The sequence below is a fragment of the Macadamia integrifolia genome, chromosome 8 (assembly GCF_013358625.1).
Source record: "Macadamia integrifolia cultivar HAES 741 chromosome 8, SCU_Mint_v3, whole genome shotgun sequence".
Classification (NCBI taxonomy): Eukaryota; Viridiplantae; Streptophyta; class Magnoliopsida; order Proteales; family Proteaceae; genus Macadamia; species Macadamia integrifolia.
The window spans coordinates 27198173-27215348 of NC_056564.1; the positions used below are offsets into that span (position 1 = coordinate 27198173).

General features: G+C 42.0%; 1 protein-coding gene across 1 annotated transcript in view; it reads right to left on the bottom strand.

Annotated features, from left to right (window-relative positions):
• The window catches only part of LOC122086853, a 191273-nt gene that overhangs the window by 45659 nt on the left and 128438 nt on the right, over nt 1–17176 (bottom strand). Inside the window, 3 exon segments of the mRNA XM_042655792.1 lie at nt 2823–3020; nt 9015–9284; nt 9405–9564. Of these exon segments, the coding sequence (XP_042511726.1) occupies nt 2823–3020; nt 9015–9284; nt 9405–9564 (628 nt within the window).

The following is a 17176-nucleotide window of genomic DNA, read 5'->3' on the forward strand; positions in this document are numbered from 1 at the left end:
AAAGACAGGGGCCCCCACAGTGGGCTTAGAATGGGCTTGAGCGGACCTGAGAGTTGACGGAGAACCTTGCAAGGTGTGGCAGGCGGGCAGGCACGGATCCTATGGAGATCCCGGGGAGATGATTGCACCAGTGAGTGTCGATTGAAGAACCAAGGGAGGTGAATATATGCTCAGGATGGGCCTGAGTGGACCGAAGAGTCGTTGGAGAACCTTCCACGGTATGACAAGGCTGCTGGCTAGATTTAGTGAAAGGGCTCATGGGCACAGAGCCAGAGGATGCAGGAGGAATGGTTAGCCGGGGGCATGAGCTAATCAGGGCAGCCTTGGGAGGCCAAAAGAGTCCTGTAAGAAGCATAGGAGCCTTTAAACAGGGATTGGCAAAGAGTAGAGAAGCCATTCAAGGAGGTGAGCTTGTGCAAGGGGGCGTTATAGAGGCGACAGGGATAAGCAGTAACGGGATGAGAAAGGGGTGGTCATAGAGCAAGGTAGAGGACAATAGGTCATGGTAATTGTTAAGCAAGGTAGGCAAAGGTAAAAGGGAGTGTTAGTGATGGCTATGGAGGTTTGAGGTAGAGAGGGGTCGTAGAAGCGTGAGGCCAAAGGTATCGGGCGATGAAGATGAGATATTCGGGTTGGGGGTGGTCAGGTTTGGAAGGAGGCCGAAAAGGCAGAAGGATTTGGGAGGAAGTAGTTAAGAGGGTTTGGCCTAGGTCCAAGAGGAATATTGGAGAAGGTAAGTTGCAAAGTTCCAGGCCCAGGCCCAGAAACAAAGGCGTCATGCCTAGTGGATAAAGCATGAGACTGGATGAGGAGGTGAGAGGTCTCAGGCCTAATAAGAGAAGGGATAGGCCCATGACCAAAGAAAGGGGCTGAAGGGAGAGGAATGCCGGTGGAGAAGGCGGGGTCCACAAGGGAAGGAAAGGAGGCAGGTAAAGGGAGGGGAACAAAGAGGACACATGCATTCGCACCGGAGCTTGAAAAGGAAGGTCTGTAGTGAGAAGAAGGATGGAGTGTGGAAGTATCAACAAAAGAGGGGGACAGAGAATGGGAGGCTCGAGGCGATTGATGGGTAGGGGTGCTGGGGGAGGGGACATCCTCATCATCATCAGTAGCAGACATCGCAAGAAGAAAGGAGAATCGGTTTTGTCCAAGGAGCAAGGACTGGTGAACCAAAGGGTCCAGAGAGGCAGGCCTGTCATCGTCAGGATTCGGATTGGCCATGCGACTTCTTTTCCATCGTGTTTCCGGCGGCTTAATCTCCTGCCACAAGGTTCAATGGAGATATCTTTCTCAACAGCAGTAGCATTAGCTTCAACTTGATGAAGGTTATCAGAGGATGTAGCCAAGGGAGCAATGTAGGAGGCCATATTATGGCAAAAGCTTTTCAAATAGTGCATGAGGGGGTATCCAATCATAGTTTATTTGTTGAACAAAGGAGAAGCCTTCCCAATCTGAGATGGACAGATGGCAACTGAAGAGGGAAGAACTTGTTCAGCAGAGACTTCAATACAGATTCTGGCATATGCTAATTTGTCCATAACTTTAGTTCTTAAATCTGAGAAAAGCGGCTTGCCGATGATGGACCTGACAATACTCAACCCTTTGAGACACTAGAAGTGGAGAGGGAGGTTAGGAAGGCAGACCGAGACAGGTATGGATTGAAGGTCGATTTTGGTGAGGGAGGTGTATTCATCCCAGGCATGCAGGAAGATTGGTTTCCTACAAATGTACCAGGGACCACATTCCAGTGCGCAGTGACCTTGTCCTCAACAGCAGAGAAGTTGAAGATGAAAAGGCCGTTTTGGAGGAGAAAGGAGGAAAGGGTGCCACATGGATCTTCCATTGTTGGAGAGGGAAGCTTTGACAATGTGGAGGGGGGGGGGGAGCACCCAGGAAGTGGCTGATAACACAATTTCTCCATTTGCTGATTTCTGGTTCAAGCAGGCCAGGAGGGCAGAGACCAATCTTTGAGTCGTTTATGATGGAGGTATGAAGAAGAGGGGATGGCCAGATTTGGGGAGTTGAGAGGAGGAGCGAGCGAGCGAGCAACAGTGGACCAAGTCTTGGGAGAGGCAGGGGAGGAGGGAAGGTTGGGAGAGGAGTTAGGGAAGGGAAGGAAGGGAGTTCCGGCGGTGGGAGCCACCGGAGAGGAGGGTATCATCCCCTTACAACTTACGTCTCTTCAAAATAGAAAGCTGCATAACTGCAATCATTTGCTGGGATAATTATACCCCTGGTTAGTAATGTTTACCCATGTTTTTTAGGTTTTTTTGCCAAGTTTTTTCATTATTTACAGGACAATTTGTCTTCGTTCTTTGAAATTAAGTTTGGGTATTTAGAGTCTTCTTTTATTTTTATTTCATGTTTTGGTTGGATTCTGGCAATAAATATTGGTTAGGGGACGACAGTGACAGACTGTATTGGCTACTGAAAGTTAGTGGATTTTTTTTTGGGGGGGGGGGGTTGAATATTAAATGCATTCAAAGAAGGGAAGAAATTAAGGAAGAATCCTTTCGCCTCTGTTTCATCCCTGTAGGGGCTACATTATGCCACTTCACACTGCCCACTTCACTATAGATGATAGTAAGAATAATATAGACTCTGAGTTTGAATAAGAATAATATATACACTAAGAAACACTAGTAGGAAATAAAAGAAACTGATAGATCAGATCATATGACCTATTTTCATGTTTTCCTAACTATTAAGTAATGGAGATTATTGTAACAATTGATCCATTTCAGATTGATTCTTGAAAATAAAAGTTTGTCCCAGAAGTGAACCTTATGGGTCTAAGAATTGATGATCAATTTGTCACATACCGGTGAATCAACTTTGAAAAAAAATGTCTCACTCCAGTTCACAAACTCAAGCCCAGGAGTTGAGCGACGATCTGAACTACAGCCACAAGTGCGTGAACTTTGTTGCCTCAGTAATGACCCAATAGGAAGTAACTCGTTCGGCACTAGGCGTACTGTTACCATATATTCATGTGCAGACAATCCTTCAACACTGGGTAACTGCATTGATACATGATAAGTGTTAGAGGTAAGAACACAGGAAACAGTCTAAATATGGAATAGAACAATCTGAAAGTGAAATCATCTCAACAAGAAATTGAAACACTAACTCTACCACGTGCTTTTATTCTTATGTTTTATATCAGAAACAAATATTTGTTGGTCCTCCGTTTTAGACACAAGCTCTAGGAGAAAACTACAAAGGTGTTTCCGCAAGGTAATTTCCCCTCAGACAGTAGAAAAATAAGCAAATAAAAACCAAAACTTACTTTGAACAAGGAAAGCAGGTCTCTACAAGGAAACAACATTCCTACATAGATTTAGGATATGCTTTCATTTCCCAGAAACAGTATATACTGTCCAAACAACATTATATTTATTTGCCAGAATCCGACCAAAACATTCTGCTGTTTGCTCCCATATTAAGTTCTTCATCTGAGCTTCTGCTGCCTCATCAAAACCAGAGTTAAAGAGTCTACTGCAATCCGTATTGCTTCTTCCATTGCCCCAAGTTGGTCCCTGCAAACCAACTATTCCCATCACCTTAATGGCCGCATTGGTTCCTTTGGTCTCCCTGTAAAATTTGCACTACCCTGCTTTCCTCCACCTCTCAGATCCTCCATCTCAATATCTTGGACACCTTGGGGAGTTCCAGTTTGTTGTTCACTGTTACATATACTTCCAATTGTCCTTCTAAGAGAGCCTCTCTTTGGAGTGATCTTCGTTGTATTGCTGGCCAGGTTGGTTCTCTTTCATGGGGTTTGAGATGAGATTTTAATGTGGTTCGCTATGGTCATGAAAAGCAAGGCAGTGATCAGTTAAATATGGCTTCAGTGGATGCTTTTAATGACTGTAACGAGGATATTGGTGTGAATGATCTGAGATGATCAGGCCTTCACTTGGCACAACAAAAGAAGTGGTAACTACCAGATTGCTTGTAAGCTCGATAAAAGTGCCTGTTAATGAAACTTGACTATCCTCTTGTCTCTCCTCCCATGCCTCCTTTGACCCCTTAGGTATCTCTGACCATTGCCCCATCTCCTTGCTTATGCAGCCACATATCTCCTTTGGCCCCAAGCCTTTCAAATATTTTGATATGTGGTCCTCTCACAGTCACCCAAATTTTCTCTCCATTGTCAGAGAAGCTTGGGACAAGCCTGTTCAAGCATTTTCATCCCCTCTCCTTGCTTTTGCCAGGAAGCCTCGTAATATGAAATGTGCTATTAAAGTGTAGAACTCAAAACTCCTTCGGGAATATCTCCTCATAGGTTTTGGACTGCAAGGATAAGTTATCAGGTACTCAGTTGAGGCATCAATTAGACATTCATAATGCCCCTTGGCAGATGAAAAAAAAAAAATGTTTCTTCAGTTCTCTCCTCTCTACTGACTCAAATGGGTCCTCCTTGCATTGTGTTGAGGATATTAAAGCAATGGCAGTTAATAACTTTAAGTAGTTGTTCAGGTCGCCTTCGGCTTCCTTTGATTCCATTCTTGAGAATCTTTTCAACAAATTCATCCCTAATCACATCAACAGGGCCCTCTAGGCTATCCCCACTGAGGATGAAATTGTTACCACTATCCACTCTCACAAGGCTAACAGAGCTCCTGGTCCTAATGCTTTTAGTATTGGCTTCTTCTCAGCTTGCTGGGATTTTATTAAAGATGATCTATTCAAGGCCATCAAAAGATATTTTTTTTTTCAATCCTATCCCAATCAAGGGGGTTAACCACACCTTCCTTTGCCTCATTCCTAAGAAGGGAGGCACTTCTGTCATGTCAGACTTCAAGTCCATCTCCCTTTCCAATCTCCTATGACCTATGCCATTAGGCTCAAGTTGGTGATTGACTTGCTAGTTAGTGACAATCAATCGGCTTCCATTCCCGCAAGAGCATTTCCGATAGCTTGTCTTCTTCAGAGTAAAATGTGAAGATGAAGATTCCATTATCTAGCATAAAGAAAGAGTTGGCCACAAGTATGCCATTGGTTGAATAGAGATGCTTTCACAATATTGAACGGTTGTCTGCTTCCAAGGAAGTTCCCAATCAGACAATGTTTCCACTTTGCGATTTTGAGATCCAGGAGGCCAGAAGGGCACATTCCAACTTTCTTGTCATCTACAATAGTGGGGGAAATGAAGAACAGGGAATGACCATCTCTGGAAGAGGAAGGTGAAGGATTGGAAAATGAAACCTAGGGTTTGGGGAGGAAAGGGGGAGGGTTTGAATCAAGAGGGAGGTTTGAGTGAGGCTGGAGGGAATAGGAAGGTTGGAGGGAGGAGGGGGATGATGGGGGGAGGGGGATGGTAGTTCCCGACTTTAGAGACCATCGGAGTCGAGGCAGGCATAGGAAAGTTTAGGAGGGGAGTATCATCGGAGCAAAGGAGGGGACTCGATTAATTGCAAACATGATTGCAATGTTGATTTAGATTCAATATATCTTTTTTTTGGATGAATAAATAAATTCATTACCAAGAGGAAGAATATACAAAGGAGAGGAGGGTGGGGGGAAACCAAAGTACAAGACCAAGAGAGGGCATCAAAGGCCAGAGAGCCAAGGTAAAGGAGGAACATCAAGGGGGGGATGGTGGAGGGAAGAAGACTCAAGAAAAAACAATAAGCCCGTTCCTTGGGGGGGTTACGAGCCATGTGATGACGAAGGCAACCAAGCTTGGAGCTGACATCAAAGAAGATGGCATTCCAAATCTTGTCAAAAGAACGAGAGCTGGAAGTCCCTCTATGCAGATTTTGCTCCATCCAAATATGATTGATGGTGGCCGCAAAGGCGAGAAACCTAACCTTAACACAAATAAAAGATCCGCCAAAAGTCATGTCAATCCAGTTCCATTCTCTAGACATGGGGAGGATGGATCTACGGGATGGTCAAATGGAGCTGAGAACCTTCTTCTAGGCTGAAGTGGATAAGGGGCAAGAGAAAAAAAGATGGTCGGCATCTTCAGTGCCATTCTAGCACAAACAACAAGAGGGGAATACCTGAATGTGCCGGCAGATAAGGAAAGATTGTGTGGGGAGGCAGTTCGATAGGGCACACCAAATAGTGAAATTGTGGTAGGCTATATGGCCTTTAAACCAAATGGTGTTATGCCAAGGAATGAGGGGGTTTTTTATCCGAATGAAGTCCCAAGCAGAGGCAGAGGTGAATGTGCCGAAGAGGGCAGCCAGAGGACTTTGTCTTCCCTCCCATGGTGACCTGGGGGGATGGGCGGAGGGAAGATCAAAGTCTAGCAAGGGGGGAGAGGAGGGGGGAGACCATCCATCGATGGAAAGGATGGACGTAACCGGGGCAGAGCTGGGCAGCCTGAAGGAGTATATGGTTCTAGGGAAGACAATGTTGGAGAGGATAACCGTGGGGTGCCATGGGTCCAACCAAAGGGAGTCGGAGGAGCCATTGCTAATGACATAGGAAATACCAGGGAGGGCTAAAGGTCTAGAACTAAGGATCTTGTGCCAGGGTAGGGAGGATAACATTATTTTTTCTATTGTCCCTCCTAGCATTTTCAGCTTTAAAGTGGCTTGGGGTTTCATCCGAACCCATGGCTCCTTAGTTCTTTGGTGCAAGATTTGCTGGTTGAAATTCCATATCCTTGGCCACAGCTTCACCGTCTGGCAAGGTCTCTCTAACTGCCTCTTAACGCATTTGTTTCTCCTCCATCATCATATCTTAGTCTTACCCTTATGCTGCCTCTGCTAGGATGCCATGGAAGATATAATCACCTCTTTTTTTTTTCTTTTCTTTTCTTTTTTTTTTTTCTTATCCCCTCTGCTCTTGCATTTGGAAAGGAGTTCTCGAAAATGTTGGCAAAAAATTCATAGGATTCTCCCTTTCCAAAGGGAATGGATTTAGGTGGATATGGTTTTTGTTGGTACTTCTATTTGTGATGTTTTGGGTTTACTTGTCAACCATATTTGGGGGGAGCGTAATCTCAAGAAATGGTCCTCCAACTCTTGGCCTTTTCGTCAGATTTGGGAGTTGGACTCCATTTTCTGCTAGTTCCTCTCCTTGTATTGATTCCCCAAGGAATAAACATATTGTTGTCTCCTGGAGCCTTTCTCCCTCCCTTCTTTGAGCCCCACCCTCTTGCGGGTTGGGTTTTGTTTGTGCTTTTTGTTCTCCCCCCCCTCTTTAAGGGGAGGATGTATTCTTCTTCTCTTTGGTAATGAAATATTTTATAACGTCTCCAAGTACCCGATGGACGCTACCAGCCTACCCCAAGACCAGTATTTCTTCTGCAAAATTTTAGAACTGTTCAAGAGAGATTCTTCACCACCCCAAAACTCTATCCCCATCTTCCACTTGACCTTAAAAGTGTCAATATTGGCCTTCTCAATGCTATCTTTGAGCACTAATTTCCCCTTCCCGGGGTTATCGTTGATTTGGTGACAAAATCATCTGATCCGCCTCCCCTTTTGGTGTCTTCTCCTCCTCCTCTGCTTGGGATCTTATCCGTAACCACAACTGCAAATACAAACGCAAACGCAACCGCAACCCACCTTCCCCTTGGTACAAATTATCTAGTTTAAAGGCCACATTCCTCACCATAGCTTCATAGCCTTAATCCCTCTCCAACTGCCTACCCACCCAATCCTTCCTGATCTACCACCACATTCATGTCCCTCCTGCTTGCTGCCTTTATTGGAATGAGGTTGAAGATACTGATTATCTCTTTTCCATTTTCCCTTTTGTTTCTTGTCCTATCTAGAGAGAAGTCCTTAATAGTTGTTGGCTCTCTAGGAGGTGCCACCTTCCCCTTCTGAGAAAATATCTCTGGAGTGATAACCATTTCTGAGACCTCCATCTGTGAAACCATTGGCAAGCTCGCCTTCTGTGCAACAAAAAACCACATATGGATGGAACGTAATCTTTGAAGATGGAACTCCAACTCCCGGCCTTATGATATGATTTGGAAAGCCATCTACTTTGATGTCAGTTCTAAGCTCCATGTGAATCCCCGCAAACCTGTTAGGGACACAGGCTCACTGTTGTATCCTAGGGTCTTCCCCATACCATCATTCTCTCCCGACCCCCTCTTGAGGGACTGCTGTTTGTAGTTGTGCTTTTTATTTTTCTGCCGTTGTAGGCTGTGTACTTCTGTTTTCTCCTTTTTCCCTCTTGAGGGACTGCTGTTTTGTAGTTGTGCTTTTTATTTTTCTGCCGTTGTAGGCTGTGTACTTCTGTTTTCTCCTTTTTCCCTCAGGGCTGTATATCCCCCCCCTCTTATTTTAATGCATTTATTATTCACCCAAACTTCAGACTAACATTTTGTTGTTTCTTTTAGTAGACAACAACATTATTCATTAAGGAGATGTGTGTGTGTGTGTGTGTGAGAGAGAGAGGTACAAGGCCAGACAAAACAAGAAATGAGCCCAAAAGAAAGAGAAATGAAACAGCAAGGGCGACCCAAAGACCTCCCACAGAAAAGGGGTAAGAGAACAAAAACAAAACAAGAACTGGCCCCAACAAAAACAGAACAAGAACAACTGCCCCAACCCCCCCCCCCCCACAAAAAAAAAAAAAAAAAAAAAAATCAGCACACCTACTAGAAGGAACAAAAAAATGAACTAGCTCCTCAGAAAAAGAGTTAATAACTTCCTTTTCTTAATTTTAATAGGCTCCATAAGTATATCAACTTTGAAACCATAGTAGGTTAAAAAAAATACTGAATCACCACCAAAAGCATCTTCTCCCCAGCCACTCATCCTTTCAAAGAGAAGGGAATGATCGCTTCAGTTATCATTCATAAAAATTTCATTCAGCAGTTTTTATTAATGATATAACTGACTACTGTTCATAAGTAGCCAGCATTGAAGTCAAGCTGTAATTTGATTAGATAACCCTATCCAAGTTATATAACTACAATAATAAAATCGGAAAAATAATAGAAACTCGGCATGAATTTCCATTGCTCAAATCAAGCTCTAGGGACAATCCCAGTTGGAATCAGTTCCATCATAAGCACCCAAGAGAAGCTATCAGACCTGTCCATCTGCAATGATAATCATAACCATCATTCTCTGCTTGTTGGCAAGTTTTCCTTTCAGATGAGAGTCCAACATATTTTTTGAAACTGGAACCTTCATAGGCTTCATATCCCCTGACGGCATCCTAATAATGTTTGGGAGTCCACTGATTTCAGTAGCTCGCATAAATATGTCCTGCCCAAGCTTGTTTTGTGGAATAATGAAATACTGCTTCTCTTGATGGATGTCAATGATAGAATTCCCATCATTAATGGGTGGAACTGCTTCCTGTTTATGGGAAAACAAAGATATAGAGAATATTCAGGTACATAAGTAAACTGACAGAGAAGGTTCAACCTATAAGTCAAAGACTACACATTATAGTAAAAGATACCAGACACGACTTACTTTTTTTTTATAGGATCCATGAGCATGACTAAGATTCTCCCAGCTTGCATACGCTTGAAAAACCATATTTGCATTGGACACCGAAACATTCATGTTCAGATCCCTGGTCGATGTCACACGCAACTGAGAAGCAGCTGGTGCATTCAGATCATATTGGTACCTGTAGATAAATTTTGGAAAGGCACTGAGTCCTAATATATATATATATATTTCAGTGAAATAGAAATCAAATGGAATAGAAATTCTGAAATAGCTGAGTAGTTGTTTCAATTTTGAAATTGAAATTGATTTCATTCTTGCTCTTTAATAAGCACATGGTTAAATTGATGGCAAAGCAGTAATTTCATCTTAAAAATAAAACACCACCCGTCTCCTAATGGTCTCACCATCACCACCCCACGGCCACTGCCACTGCCACTGCCACTGCCACTGGCACCGGCACCGGCACCGGCACAGCCACCGCCGCCGCCGCCGCCTCCATCACAATTGCATCAACACCAGCACCAGCACCACCATCACTGCCATGACCACCGCCACCGCCACCACCCCCTACCTATCCTTAGGCTTGCCGGCCCACCACGACCACCCTCTCCCAAAGAAATATAGAGAACTACTATTATAAATTGAACTACTAAATGGATTTCTAATTCTTAAAATTTTTCAGATTGAAGCAACCAAACAATTTCAATTTCTTGACCAAAAAATCTATTTGTTGATTATTTCATGAAATCAATCCAAAATTGAAATAGAAATCATAGCAAATCTGGCCTAAGAAATGTAAGATATGCATGGATATGCTTATGATACGGGCAAACTAGTGTTTTTAAGCATTGTGCACCACAAATAAGAAAGAAAAAAAATGATATCCAACCACTGTCATGTTGTTCTATTTTCGTGCCATTTACATGATTCGAATCTTCATTGGAAAGTGCAATATCAAACTTTACCTACTAATAAGTTTCAAGAAGCAATTAAACAAAAAGATTTGAAAAAATAAAAATATACAGAGTTTCCATTCTTTTTGGTACAACCGTTTCTATAAAAATGGGAAATCCCCTACCTTTGAGTTCACAGCAAGCGGAGCTACAAGTGCCAGAGCCTAAAAAATATAGCTTGAATCTATAGAGGAAGTGGGTATGCTATGGTAGTGTCATTTCAGCTATCAACAGACTTGCTCCCGTGGAGAATAAAATGTTTAAAGCTGGGGCTTTGCTCCCTTAAATCCATGGTTCCAATACCAAAGCAAAGGACAATTCTACACCAGTGCTTTATTTGAGAAGACGGGAGGCTGATAGATCTTCCTTAATCTTTCTTTCTTAGTATGCAAAGCCCAAAAAATGACTCTATAGGTGAAATCGTTTGTCTCCGGGGGTATATTCATTTTTTCTTTTTTTGGCTAACAATGGGCAAGGTTCAAGATCTCGTTTCATTTCGGTGGGTTCATAACCACTGAAATACCGAAATTTTGATTTGTTTTTTCTTTTCTTTTCTTCTTCTTCTTCTTCTTCTTTTTTTTTTTTTTTTTTCGGTGGTCAAACAGTGGTATTTTGACCTGAAACTTGGGGGATACCCTATTTTAAGGTTAATAAACATGCTAAAAACATAAAAATGCAAAAATATTAGAACATGATATTGTTTAGAGTTGTACCTTTGGCAACACCGTCGAACTGTTCTGAAAATTGTACCTACTTCACTGCTAGAACAAGATGCAATATGATAGTAAAACAAATAAAAAATGCATTTAAGCCATGATCAAACATACATCAACATTAATTAGCTAATATTTAGAGTAATAATCAATAAGTCCCAACTAAAGTCAAACACTGAGCATGTAACTTACATAACAGTACGAGTGTACAACAGTAATCATAATGACTACGTAGTATCTACTATCTACTGGAAAGAACTATAAAGGCCTGGCTGGATTCCACGCTCAGTATGAAAGAATTGACATGCATTTTCCTCTAATTGCACCACAAATGCATGCCACGTCATAATCTGAGAGAATAATCGAACGTAGTCCTCCACAGTTGCCAAAAAGACTGAGTCATCTACATACTGAAGGTAACCTATCCGAGGATACGTATCACCACCATAGTATGAAGAAGAAGAACCCGCCATTAAGTTACTGTCAACTGATGGATCCGGCAACGTGTATGGGTTGGCTGGGTATAAGAATAAAGTGTCCACAAAGCCACTACCATGTGACTGGGTCTGAGAGCCATAGTCAGTACTACTACTAGGAATGAATGAACCAGATGTATGCCCCATCCCAATGAATTAACCATAAGGTCCATGATAGTGCAACCAGGTGCTCCCTCCAATAAATGATGGGACATGCCATTGCCCACTCCCTCTACTCTCCATGTCTGGATGACTATCCCCTCCACTCTAACTCATTCCACCAATAGAAGTAGATTGACTATCAATGTTTATACAATCTCATTGCCCTTCACCAATTGGCGACGAGGCCCTTTACTGTAACCTGAACTCCTCCCTCCACCTGATGGACGTGCACCATATCAGAATCTTGTGTGGCATACTCAAACTGACTCTCCCCTGTGAATCGCACCGACTCCGGCTGTGGATCGGCCTGCTCATACTACTCTCGAACTCCTTCAAATCCATTATTACCATTACCATCATCATCATCATCATCATCACCATCACCATCACCATCACCATCACCATCACCATCACCATCACCATCACCGTCACCACCATCATCACCCTGTTTATCACCTCCTCCATCTCCATCACCATCACCATCATCACCATCACCATGTGTCTGTGTATGTGGCTGTGTCTGAGTCTGGGTGTGGGTATGACCACCCGATGAAATGGACCAATCCTCTTCGCCATCATCATCATCCTCCCTACTAGGTGTAGGCTCAAATGGTCGAGGGGTCTGTGAATGTATCCTTCCATCTATAGCCATGTAATCATCAACATTGACCGCCATCCCTCGCACTAGATATGGGTCCGACCTACCTCCCGGCTAATCCATCAATGGCTTGCCTCTATCCCTCACCCAGTTCACTAGAGGATCCTTATCATCTGAGCCAATCTAGAAAATATCAGCCAGCTCGATCTGGCCCCTATCATTATCCTGACGCACGCGTATGTGCTGCATCCTCAGTCTCATATTATAATGCACATACACCAAGTAATTCAGACGTTGTAAACCCAATCGATTCCACCACTTCGAATGGATGAGTGAAAATGTGCTCCAATTTCTCACAACCAGATGCAGAACATGTCTGGGAGAGTACTTTGATGGCAATATTCCTCAATTCCGGAGACGAACCCCCATACAACACCCACTATTCAGCTGCATTATAAGTTACAACAAGTGTACAAGATTATTTATATTCCAAAACACTTAACACTTGTATAAGTAACATACTAAAATTTGGATTTCATACTAGGATCAGTATTCGTATGACCCGCATATGCGGCAGGAGCCCCGAAGCTGCCTAATCCATCCCTGAATTCTTTCGTCTATAACAAATTTATAAATAGGACCCTAGTCAACAACCATTCTACTGAAATTTAGATTCCTATAGTATAATAGTAATAGTAGTATAAAACTAACCTCAGTATGGGCTTTGGCTTGTAGATCGAGGTTTGATTGTAACTTAACAACCACCTGCTTCACTGCTTCTAGAAGATCCAAATCCAATACAAGTCTCTTGCTGTACTGATACCTAGGGTTTAAATAGTATGCTGAAATGTAACGAAACATATTATTTTCAATGTGAACATTAATGCATTTTTATATTATATAAAAGAATATCTTCAGCTTTGCTTACAAGCCTTATGCAGGTCTTCTATTATTTCCACAAATTTCCTACTTCCACGTGGGTTGGTAGCATAGACATTTTCCTTCATCATTGCAATAGCAGCCCACAGGCTTGGCAAGGTGGGTTTGAAAGCAGAATCCACCAACTTCAACACGCCAACAATTGGTGCCAAGATTTTAACCACTTTACCCAATTGTGTCCAAAACTCCTCTGATGAAATGGTTGCTTGTGCCTCCCTACCACTAGCTGATCCTGCTTCCCTCCAACCAAACCACTCCTAAGATGCGAACATGGATTGAAGACCAACTTTCTTAGATTCAAAACTCTGGAGTGCAATATAGTTGGTAGTAAATCTTGTGAGACCGGGCCTGACCAAGTCACCCCCACACTTCTCCCACAATAGGTTCAATGAAAACCCATGATTATAGACAAATGTGCTCACTTGCCTAGCCCTTTCAACCACAGTCTGCACAATTTTAAATTTCCCCATGTCCTTCAACATTAGGATAATGTAGTGTGCTGCACAAGGAGTCCAAAAGAGTTGAAATCTAGGGTTGTTCATCATTTTAATTCCGGCCTTGTAGTTGCTTCCATTGTCAGTCACAATTTGAACAACATTTTGTATCCCAACTTCTTCCATAACATCCTTCAAAAGCTTGTAAATATATTTTGCATCATTTCTTTCCTTGGATGCATCAATAGACTTCAAGAAAATGGTTCTACCACCACAATAAACCATAAAATTGGACTTTTTCGTGGGCCCTATCCATCACACATTATGGTTACCCCATAGCTCTTCCACATAACTTTTAACTCATCAATATATGCTTTCAAGTCATAGTTTTTAAGGCGGTAAGGCGACAGGCGTTTGAGGGTCTTTCAGAGCGCCTTAGCGATAAGGCAGGCATAAAGCGTCGCCTTATTGACTAAAGCATTCATGTGTAATTTTTTTATAAAACCAATCTATTTGGCTCAAATCCTAATTGAATCCTATTACTCATATGTTAAATAAATATTAAAAGTTCATATTCATACCAATGTAAGATATTCATCAAGAAAACAAATCAATAAAGTGAATAAACTAAGTTCATCTTCATCAATCATCAATCATCATACCATTTAACATATAATATAAATACATAATTATGAAACAAAATTATAAATATAAAGACAAGAAGACATAAAAAATACAAGTATTTATTATACTTACCTCTATGATGCCAAGATGAGTGCCTAAGCCCTAAGGTCATCCACTATATTTCTACTCCTGTCAAAGAAGAATGAAGCTCACCGCTACCGGAGCAAACTCACTGCTGCCGGAGCAAAATGGTTGCCTAGATCAGTGGTTCTTCCTTGTTCCTTGATTCCTTCTCAAAGCCCTTTCTTAAAACCCTTGACAAAATCCAAACCCTGTTTGTGAATTGTGTTTTTATATTGTTTGTTTTGGTTATTTTTGGTGGAGTAAAGCTGATCCCATACATCTCAAGTGTTAACAAAATCATACACCTACTAATAAAAAATCTATATTTAGAATCTTCATCAAGTAATTTTAAAATGTGTTTAAAAAAAAAAAAACCATAAGGCACCACTACACGTAAGGTGGAGCACTGCCTTACCATCTCTAGACCGCATCAGCGCCAAGGCGCTGGTAAGGCGACGCCTTAGCAGCGCCTTAAAAACTATGTTTCAAGTCAACCTTCTCCTTAGGGAAACAGACATTCATCATCTCATATGCAGTCGGCCCCTTTATCCCTGGACCCGCCTCAACCATAGCATCAAGCATTGGCTGGTAATAGGGACCTATGGTGGCATTTGCTGGGATGCTATGAAATAACATCCACTTAGACACTGCCTCCCCAACATAAACCTTCATGTCTCCCCACATCTCCTTTATGTTACGCTGCTTACTACCCTTTTTCCTGTAAGCAAGGACATCCTGTTGTAGCACGGGGTTCACACGAGGTGGAACCACTGGAGATGATGGTGGAGGTGGGGCTGCCCTTGTACTCAGTGATCTCCTGAAGGGCAAAGGGATCTGTGAAGATCCACTACCTCCAGCTGTAGATGGACTAGCTCCTCCATGTCTATGCCTTTCCGTCTCCTCATGAAGACTCTATCGGCTTAATGCTTGCACCTGCCGCTATTGCCTAGCCTCTTGCTCAGTTTCTATGTCATCAAGCACATACACCGGTCATCACTGTCATCATCACTATCATCATTATATCGATGTACGGGAGCATGTAGTGCCTCCTCAAACTCTATCCTAATCTTCTCCTTTGCCGCTTTTCTTTTATTCCCCCTTTCATGTCTCAGCTATGGCCTTGGTAATATGATTAGGCGCTTCTCTGCATTTAGCCACATTTGAGGAATTTTCAACCAGATGTTGCTTAAGTCTTGTGGCCCCACCACCCATAAACCTTTTATGATAGTAGTTCATTTTGTATGCCTCTTATCGCCATCAATCGGCTCTCTATGTTTTCATGCAATCTCTTCACTATCACGACTACTATTATGTCTCTTACCTCCTCTCCCTCTTCTCCCGTCTTCCTCATCGCCTCCTTTAGTCATTTTATGTCACCCTAATGCTGATGTATAGAAAAAAGAATGTCATTATTAACTTACAAGTATATGGTAGCTGCTTATATTTTATTCCTAGATAAAATTATTTTTTAATCAATTTTAGAAAATATTTTAATGACATAATACAACAATATCAAAGATGTTATAACATAACAAGCATATACTACGCTCCAAAACACTCTAATATTAATCTTCTATTTTTCTTTTATTTTTAAAATCAAAACAGAAAATTTTCACTATTTTTAAAATTATTTTTCAATTATTAATCTATTTTTCATATTTTTTAAAAATTAAAATAAATAATTACAGGCTAAAATTTTCACTCCGATGGAGTCGTAGAACAGCCATTGGTGACTAACATATATATAGTTGATGACCATCAAAGCAATATTTAGCATAAAAAGTAATAATTTATGTTAATGAAAAATGAATTTTTAAACTAGAAAAATAAAAAATATTTATGTGCCAAAAAAAAAAAATTTCAACTCCGTGAGGTCAAAGATCAGCCTCTAATGTCTAACATATAAAAAATCTACAAGCATCCAACAAGTATTTATGTAATGTTTAAAAAAAAAATGGTTTCAGAGAAAGAACTTTACCTTCCTTAAGCTTTGAATGTATAGATCTTCTTGTAGGAGTCTAATGGAAGTCAAAGGTTGTGATGATGTGGCTAATTAGAGGATGGAATGAGTGTTTTTCCTTCAAAATAGGCTCCTTGAACTGAAATCACCGAGATAGCCGAGACAGAGTCGAAATTAGAGGGTGATGATGGTGATGAAGGTGATGGTGACGACGATGATGGTGATGGTGGTGATGGGGGAGGTGGTGGTGATAGATTTGAAGGAGTTCGGGAGTAGTATGTGCAGGCCGATCCACAGTCGGAGCCAATGCGATTCACTGGGGAGAGTCAGATTGAGTATGCCACACAAGATTTTGATCATGGTGCACGTCCATCAGATGGAGGGAGGAGTTCAGGTTACAGTAGAGGGCCTCGTCGCCGATTCGGTGAAGGGCAACGAGATTGTATGGACATTGATAGTCTATCTACTTCTATTGGTGGAATGGGATTGAGTGGAGGGGATAATCATCTGGATAGTGAGAGTAGAGGGAGTGGGCAATGGCATGTCCCATCATTTACTGGAGGGAGCACTTGGTCGCACTATCATGGACCTTATGGTCGATTCACTGGAATGGGGCATACATCTGGTTCATCCATTCCTAGTAGTAGTACTGACTATGGCTCCCATACCTAGTCACATGGTAGTGGCTTTGTGGACACTTTATTCTCATACCCAGCCAACCCGTACACATTGCTAGATCCATTAGTTGATAGTAACTCAATGGGGGGTTCTTCTTCATACCATGGTGGTGATACGTATCCTCGGATAG